Source organism: Mytilus trossulus, chromosome 9 (genome assembly GCF_036588685.1).
Source record: "Mytilus trossulus isolate FHL-02 chromosome 9, PNRI_Mtr1.1.1.hap1, whole genome shotgun sequence".
In the NCBI taxonomy this organism is placed as follows: Eukaryota; Metazoa; Mollusca; class Bivalvia; order Mytilida; family Mytilidae; genus Mytilus; species Mytilus trossulus.
Window position 1 is genome coordinate 29,867,894 of NC_086381.1, and position 9,739 is coordinate 29,877,632.

General features: G+C 31.9%; 1 protein-coding gene across 4 annotated transcripts; it reads left to right on the top strand.

Annotated features, from left to right (window-relative positions):
• The first annotated feature begins 1,809 nt into the window (after positions 1–1,809).
• LOC134685513 (alpha-1,3-mannosyl-glycoprotein 4-beta-N-acetylglucosaminyltransferase C-like) lies at positions 1,810–8,750 on the top strand. Of its 4 annotated transcripts, none has more exons than XM_063545267.1 (5): positions 1,810–1,943; positions 4,061–4,215; positions 5,149–5,195; positions 5,825–5,918; positions 7,254–8,750. In XM_063545267.1, exons 2-5 carry the CDS (start codon positions 4,086–4,088, stop codon positions 8,723–8,725), a joined length of 1,743 nt encoding a protein of 580 aa, XP_063401337.1. In that variant the 5' UTR covers positions 1,810–1,943; positions 4,061–4,085; the 3' UTR covers positions 8,726–8,750. The 4 variants fall into 4 exon arrangements, with proteins under 4 accessions (XP_063401337.1, XP_063401339.1, XP_063401341.1 ...); XM_063545269.1 differs by having other exon boundaries at positions 1,810–1,939; XM_063545270.1 differs by lacking the exon at positions 1,810–1,943 and adding an exon at positions 2,180–2,237.
• The last annotated feature ends 989 nt before the right edge of the window (positions 8,751–9,739 follow it).

Below are 9,739 nucleotides of genomic sequence, written 5' to 3' on the forward strand. Positions count from 1 at the left end.
TTATAAGCGACATGTACATTTCTATAAATGCTCTATTAAGCACTAAATAACTTTGTGGTACCACCTCCGCATATAATGTTTATAAATTTGGAATGATATATTTATGTTTGTATGTTTGTGTATAACAAATTTGTACTGTCTTGATATCAATCCTGTAATTTTGGATTTTAAACCAATAAAAAATACTTACTTACTGTCTTTCAATTTTGCTTATGCGCTTTGTCTATATGCCATTTAGTTTTTCTTTTTGACATAGTATTTTTTAGTGATTTAAATACGATTATAATACGATGTTGACTGCTGTAACCCGTTATTTATTTTACATTTTTACCTTCCATATCTGTGCACATATAGCTTTCAAAATAATGGAATTTTACGCAAATTTCGTAAAATGTAAGCTAGCTTTAAAACTAGAATTGATCCAATATTTTTCTGCTTATTATAAGGAAAAACTTGTACCAAGTCCGGAATATGACATTTGTTATTCAGTCGTTTAATTTGTTTGAGATTTTGATTTTTCCATCTAAATTTGTCTGAACCTTAAACTTACACAGTGGTCCAATGTTTTTTTCGTTCTTCTATAACTTTCGTAGTAAACTACTCGGCTTTCAAATTTATTATTAAAATTGTTTAAATCTGGAACTTTATCATTTTTATTTGTGTACTCTCAAAATAATCTTCAGATCGGCCGGAATGCCACTTTCTGATCGCCCATTTTATTATCTAAAATATTCACGGAGCATTTTATTTTTTGTCACATAAAACTCAATTATTTTGCTTTAAGTGATGCTTTTGTAAATAAAAATTGAGAATGGAAATGGGGAATGTGTCAAAGAGACAACAACCCGACCAAATATAAAAACAACAGCAGAAGGTCACCAACAGGTCTTCAATGTAGCGAGAATTCCCGCACCCGGAGGCGTCCTTCCGCTGACCCCTAAACATATATATACTAGTTCAGTGATAATGAACGCCATACTAATTTCCAAATTGTACACAAGAAACTAAAATCAAAATAATACAAGACTAACAAAGGCCAGAGGCTCCTGACTTGGGACAGGCGCGAAAATGCGGCGGGGTTAAAGATATACCTCTAACTAATGTAGAAAAGTAAACGCATAACAATACGCACATTAAAATTCAGTTCAAGAGAAGTCCGAGTCTGATGTCAGAAGATGTAACCAAAGGAAATAAACAAAATGACAATAATGCATAAATAACAACAGCCCACTAGCATTTAACTGACATGCCAGCTCCAGACTTCTATCTATATAACGCGTTTTATCTATATAACGCAAATGTAAGCAACTGTGATACAGATAGAAGGTTTAGCTAGGTATTAAAACCAGGTTCGACCAGACATTTTATTTTCCGAAAATGCTTGTTCTAAGTCCGGAATATGACAGTTGTCGTTCATTCTATTTGTTGACAAAGTTTTATGTTTGAATGTGTTAGGTTTAATGGACTCCCTCCTTTTTAAATTTACTTTCAACTGAGCAACTTGTCAGCACGTGTTGTTTTTATGATATTTGTAATAATAGAAAGACCGTTTTCCGTCTTTTCTTTACTGAAATAGCTAGAAATCTATAAAAATTACTTGACTTCTATTTAATATCCAAGATATTTGACACAGTTTAATTCGAACTTCTACATGTATTATATATCTGACCTTAAAGAAAAAATCAACAACAGACTTTTAAAAGACGACCTGTTATAAAGGGTGGTCACTTAATTTTTAAAAATAACAATTAAGTGTATTTTTAGAAGAAATCTGAATTGGAGCATATAACGTCTACTTCCAAACAACAATGGGCATTGAAGGTCGCTAAGACCCCCTAGTAGTAATAAACTGTTAGCAAATTTATTTCTTTATATTTCGTGTATTATACATTAAAATTGGATGGTTAAGTATATTTTGAATGGAATGAATTTGACTTGTGTAGGTATGTATTATATATATAGTTATAATGGTTTTTTTTTTGTTTTCAAAGCAGAAATAAAAAAATTAGGCCTAAAGTCATTTCCATTTTTTTACGACATAGGCAAAATGCCAATTATCTACATGTGTTTACATATAACGGTTAAATCTTCAAAGTTGTTTGTCTACCCATGGAAGTAATATCTAAATATTACTTCCATGGTCTACCACATAAAGTAGCATGTCGTTCTACACTTTTCCTGCTGGGTTTGTCATTTAACTTTCAAATATATGAACTGTCGGAGGTTATTTACAAAATGTATGTACACATTATTAGTATACCGTCACTAATTGTTTATCTAAATAACTAAAGTAAGTAAACTATCAGAGACGTATTTGAATTTTTGAAATGATATATTCAACGAAAAGGACAATTAAACTACTGACATATTGAAATTTTATAGGTTTTTAAATTACATTTTTATTTACTAAGGTAACAGTCCTTTATATTTTTGTTGAATGGCTGTTTGTCATTATAACCGTAACCAAAGGAGTATTGTAGTTTAAAGGTATAAAATGTATTACTGCAACGTACGTTGCTATCATCTCAGTATACTGTTACAAATATATTGTCTTGTTATATTTCTTTAATATACAACTGCCCAGTTAAACCAAAGTAGGCTATTTTTTTTTGCTCATTGCCGAAGGCCGTACGGTTGCATATAATTTCTTACATCCACTTCATTTGAACATGTGTTTACATTTAACACATTGTGTTAGACTATCGAAAAGGTACAATTGTGACTTGTGTGGATAGTTGTCTTCTTGGTACTCATACCACATCTTCTTGTTTCTATTTTGTGGATAATAAAAAGCGTATGTTGGCACTAGAAACACAAATGAGCTGCGTTGGGCTTATAAATTATCTTTGTAAAGCCTGTTACTGTTTGAAAATTAAGCTGAAAAAGAACCATTCAAAACAGACCAAAACTCGCAGTAATCATTAAATTTTGAGTATTACGACCATAAATAAGCATTGACTTCCTCTCATAATCAATGACCATTCACATATTTCTAAGTAATCACATATTTGTGAAATTGCAACCCATTGATATTTTTGAAGTATAAGAAAGGGACGCATTGCATTGCAACCCATTGATACTTTTCATAGTACAAAAACGGGACTCATTCCAGCCGTGCCGTCTGTGTATACCTTAATACTGAAAGAGACCCCACATGGTAATTCTATGGTCATAGCAATACTTTTCCTTCTTTGGAGAAACAGGCATGATTGAGAGTTTTATATATTATAAAGTTACTTGTAGATTGATATAAATAATTTTTTGCATTTGTCGTTGCTTCAGGCATACCCCATTTGGCCTTTAATTCATAGAGTAATTGGAGTATATCAACATGTATTCAATTCAAGTACATTTTAGATCGAACTAACAACTGATGTTACATTTAATTGTAAAGATAAAAGTGATTTACATGAATTTCCCGTTGTGTTAAATTTTAATAATCTCGTCTACAACTCATTTATTTTTGCTTTCGATTTTCATGACATTTTTTCAATCTAATTTTGCTTTGACAGTTAACACTAATTGGTAAAAAAAGTGTGACACCCGTAAACAGTTGACAGTATGTGTGGTTCTTGCTGCAAAAAAAAACAACATGCAAAATCTGATAGTTACATTCTTCTCGGGACTGACCATCCGCTATTACATGGAAATATCTGACAGATGAAGAATTCAATTTGTTAATTACTTCTCCTCCTGAATTAGTATGAAATATTTGCCGCTGGTTGTTAAACTGACAAAACCAATCAATACGAAATGGAGGTTTAAAGTCTCATTATTCACGATTTTTACTTGATTAAATCTGATAAAAGATGTAACATAGTTCCAGCCTCTACTCTTGATTCCCTACTTCCTCGAACATAGGTATCGTATTCTTTTAGTTAGCATCGGTATAAATCTTGTCTCTTGTATTCATAACATTACACAAAATCACGACTACAAAGAAAAACGTCAAGCTATGCAATTTTGAATCACAAATTTAGCGATAATTATACATGTATAAATACATTTGTACATGTTTATTATTAATATATATTTTTTAAAGTGTTATTTCCATTTGAAGGGTTCAGTGAAAAGGAAGGAATAAAATGAGAAGTTCGAAATGGCAGCCATTCAAAAAATGCCGACAAGGGATAATAACTGTTGCTGTTATTTTTTTCGTACTGCAGATTTTAAACTCCTTACTATACGTGTATTTACTTGAAACATCTAGTAAAGGTGAGTTTATCATGAAACGGTCATAATCCATACTTCAATAGTGAATGTAGGAATGGTATAAACTCACACAGTGATCAATCTAGGTCTAGTTGTATAGCTTATTGATTGATTGATTGATTGATTGTTGATTGCTTCACTTCCAGTAGCAAATATTTCATGCATGTTCAGGACGATTTATTAAACATCAGGGTTTTTTTCCTGAGGTGTGTACAACATAGTAACTTGTTAAACAACTGTACAGTTTCAATGTGTATAAAAACACGTACATAGACATCAGAGATAGTCTATAATCTTTTGGTACGCTCTAAAAACGTTATGTAAAACTTAAACCACATGAAAAAAACAGAACAGAAATCATTATGAGAAAACAAATATCAATACATTTTCATGTGTTACATTAAACAATACATTTTCACGAACAACTAATGTTAAGCAAGCTTTTGTGATAAACCATGCCATGAGATCAAAATGTTAATCATTTCTTCACAAATGTCAGATATCTTTATTCTCCGGATTAGCAGCATAGCGACTACCAATGTCCCATCTAGGAGATCATAACAGATTCATATACAAATTTTAAAGGGTGGACATAATTCATATTAAATCTAAGATGGTGGACATAATTTATATACAATTTTAGAGGGTGGACATAATTTGTATACAATTTTAGAGGGTGGACATAATTAACTTTAATCTTGAATACAAGCTAGACAACATGAATTTCAGTTATCGTATTTTCTGCAATATTTATGTATTGTCAAACCCAGACTTTATATTCTGGCTAGTTCCATTTTATAACCACGGGACCATTATCAACATTTAAAGCAAACTCTCAGATAAATGTTTTAAGTAACTGAATAAATTTATGACCGTAGACTATTATACTTATATAATAGTCCCAGCTTACGAATTATGTGTTTTATTGTCTTTAAGTGGTACAATGCAAAGGATATGGTCACGTGTATGAAGAAGACAATGGGGTAGGTTTTAATTAAATCCTTATATGGACATATAATTCATATAGCCATGCACCAAAAGAAATCGAATATCGAAACCAATAGAATCAGTATATTATTACACAGTACACATATACGTGTCAGTATATTATTACACAGTACACATATACGTGGTAGAAAATAAATAAAATAGAGCAAGAATAAGGTTCAATCAAAAGGAAACCACACAGGAAATTATCTAAAAGATCATTTATATAGTTTATAATGTATTTGCATACATAGAATTGGCTCATGACTTGTTACATGAATCTTCATTTCATTTATATGTTGTTTTAATATTATAATTGTCTGTATTTGGATCACGCCTCTATTGTGCTCTTTCCAATAAAATATTGAATTGAATTGAATAATCTTTCTTTATCTGAATAGTAAGGATCAAACGTCTATGACATGTAACAATTATTGTTTCCTCTGAGACCATTTTTGTATACGTTAAATACAGAAAAAACAGTACCATATTTAAAAGAGGTTCGAAAGATACCAGAGGGACAGTCAAACTCACAGTCGTCCTTTATTTACAAACTAGTTTCTACATATCTTAAGTAGTGAAAAGAACATGTACAGTGAAAATCTTCATCTTCATTTCATTCCAGGGGAACAACACTGATTTGGAAAGTGTCAACTACTTTCAACTACAAGTCAACAGAAAAACGGCTTTGATACTCGGCCATTTCAGACAAAACAAAAGTAAAATATTATATGTACTTTTAGTTAATGCTATATTTTCAGTAAAGTAGTTTGATTTGCTATCATTCTAAAAGATTAGATAGTTTTTGTATGCGACTTGCTTCCCCACTCAGAGTATCGGATGTCATCGTCTGAACACCCAAAAGGGTGACTTGGGAATAGAAATATGATCACAGTCTGAAAGTTTTTGTCAGACCGTCAGTAAACCCCTTTCCGAAGAAGGGTGTCTGGACGGCTTTGCGGGATGTACAAGTATGCAGCGACGTCCGTTTAGAATGGGGACATTAAACCCATCGTGAAGAGAGATTGCTAAGGTATTTGCACTCAAAGAGACCTTGTACCAACATTTTGAGGGGGGCTGTAGGCAGTTTGTTAAAAGGACTGAACTTATTTTGTCAAGATTGTTTTAATTCTTTTTGATAGGGTTCAAAGCATAGTTCTTCATTGCATCTTCTTAATGGATAATATTGTACCACAATACAATAGATTAGATAGATAATAATCTGTATCGATAAGTTAAAATATGTTTATAAAAGTTTTTTTTTTAGCTTTAGGGCAAAGGCTGAATAAACAGATTTGGGAAACATGCTGATCCCGATTTAAATAGTTTAGTTTGGTCTTTAACCTTAAGACCGCATTTAGTGTAAAACTTATTTAGTGTTGTTAAATACTGAATGTCTATCCTAATTCTAAAACTTTGTAGGAGAATATTATGTATAATGCTATAATTAAACAAATTATTACGCCCCCCTTTTTTTTGTCCAAAACAAAAACCCCAACAACACAACAAATAAACAAAAACCCACGTAAAATACTCAGTCATAGTTTTTACATTCAATCTGTGATACGGTTACGCAAAAAATCGTATTCTCGCATTGTAAAAATGCTATCAAGGTCCTGGTTGACAAATAGTTCTCGAAAATTATATGCGTGCACAAAACAGTACTCTCAATAAAGCATTTCTATCTAAATCTTCATTAAACCTATGCAATAATCCTACATGTACCAACAATAATTTACAACAGTAATTCCCCCGGACAAAGATGACCTAAGACGTTTTGTAATGCTTTTGTTTGTACATGTACCTTCTTGGCTTTGAGGGTTTCATTTGTTTAATGATCACTTTTTGTACCTTAAAGACGGATATACAAAGAAACTGTGTTCGTTATGCATGGTCATACTCGTGCATTAAATAAACAGTAGTCAAGTGAAACATATTACAGTTCATGCAGTAATTATATATAAGCAACTAAAGTTTAAAATCATACAAGACTAACCAAGGCCAGAGTTACATGTAACGTATTGCAAGTTACGTATTTTTTTAAATTTTTGCAGGTTATTTAACAATCGGGATACCAACTGTGTGGAGGAAAGGCGTCAGTTATTTGGACGCAACATTGTCTTCATTAATTAAGAACACCCATGAAAATGAAAGGCAAGAAATTGTATTAGCTATATATTTGGCAGATCAAAACCAAACATGGATAAGAAAAACAGCATACCGTTTAAAGCACAAGTATGCAAATCATTTGAAGTCAGGCTTTATGCAAGTATTTCATTATCGTGAAAACCTATTTCCAGATTTTAAGTCTCTGCCTAAAACTTTTAACGACACACAAGACAGAGTTAAATGGCGGAGCAAGCAGAATATCGACTATGCTTTTATGTTCATGTATTGTAAAAATATATCATATTACTATATGCAGTTGGAGGATGATGTTGAAGCTTCTCCTGATTATTTTGCAAATATGAAATTTTTCATATCAAATGCAAACTTACAAAAAGAATGGTTTTGTTTGGAATTTTCAAATCTAGGATTTCTTGGTAAATTAGTTCGTAGCAGTGACCTACAAGAAATAGCAAATTTCTTACTGATGTTTTACTGGGACCAACCTGCCGATAATTTGTTCAATTATCTTAAACAAATAAAAACACAATTTACGGATATTAGGCGAAGACCGTCTCTTTTCCAACACAAAGGTGTGATATCCTCCCTTACTGGGAAACACCAGTTTTTACAGGATTCCTCGGCAAAACGTTCATTTTCTAGGAAACGATTCTACAATCTAAATCCTCGAGCCGACGTCTCAACCAATATAGAAACATTTGAAGATCATACACCAGAGAAAGCCTACGATCTTTCAGATGATTATTTTTGGGGAATGTCTCCAAAGATAGGAGACCAATGTGTCATCAAATTTTTCAATCAAGAGAATATAACTCGTCTATATATAGGATTTGGTCTTCCACAAAGATCAAATGATATTTTTTATAATTGCGATGTCAAAGTATCCAAAAACTGCAAAGATTGGTCTATAATTGGGAAGGCAAATGGGAATTTGTTCGACACAAACGACCAAAAGATACATCTTCCAACCAATGTTAAATGTATTCTATTGAATGTGACAGCCAATCAAAGTAACTGGGTTGTCATTAGAGAAATATCTGTCTTCAGAAAAGGAGACGTTGTGATCGAGAACCCGTCACATTCATCAAACAAAAATTTCGACAAAGTACAATTTGTAGCTCAAGAGTTAAGAAACCGCATGCAAAATAATCCGATTTATGCACAGCAGATGCAAAAAATGCATTTTAATGCAATGCAATTTCAAGAAGAAATTTTTCAGAAAACAGGTGGTCGGAATAACAAACCATTTCAAAGAATGCCCGCAATTCAACAGAGATTTCCTGCTGCGAACAATTTCAGACAAGGAAATCAGCGCCCAGATCAATTCAGAAGAAATATTAATCGAATTCCCCGTAATAGAATGATGAATATACAATATAAAAAGAAAAGGCATCATTAACACATGATTAAAAGAGAAAATTAAAGTTAATAAAATGGTTTTAAATTCAAAAATGTGTTATATCAATTGAACAGAAGAGAACTAAATATTGTTGAACCTGCATTTCAAAAACCTATCTACTACAAATTGAAAAATTCATTTCTCAAAGTTGTATTGTTTTGTCTACAGTATCTTTTCAATATGTCGAAATCAAAAAAATGGCGTCATTCACAACGATTTTGAAATTAAAGCAAAGCAACACAGTACAATAAACGAAAATAAAATACAATGTATGCAGTTAATTACTAAACAAGAAGTTTTTTTTTTTTTTATCTTTTTCTTTCCAGACTGACGAAAAAGCGGTTAAAAGTTATTACACTGAGACAAATTATTACAGAACAAACAAAATTGCATATTGAAAACAGGCCTTGTAAGAGCCACGAAAACTTTCAAAAAGAGTCTGACTTTTGCTCATATATAAAAAGGTGTGTTTTTTTTTCTCTTTTGATTTCCTCTTCGTTAAGTAACTGCTTAGTTTAATGTGCCTCCAAAAATTAGTAGAACTACCACAGAGGGTGCAAGGATGTCTGCGTTAATTTCGACAAAAATCGTTTTTGAGTAAATTCTTTTATTTATAACTAGACTACCAGATGGTATAGAATGACTCATAACTCTGACCCGGTGACGAAAGAACGTATAAGAAAATAGTGCATATTAAAAAAGGGAAGCTCCCACGGATAGGTGTTAATATGAATCTTTGTAGAACATATTTAAGTTATTAAGGTATCAAATGAAAGGTGAAGGACTGGTGATCCTTGTTAAACACATATCGACTGAATAATACAAAAATGTATGAAGGATCGGATATTAAAATTGAGTGCAAAATACAAAACCAAAAAGAACAGACTCGTTCTGGCATTTCGGTGAACTTTATGAATTTTTGAGAGAAATTTATGTATTACAGATAATATATACAGTAGGGTTTTCGTCATCACAAACTGGTCAAAACATTAACTAAACTTAATCATTCGTAAA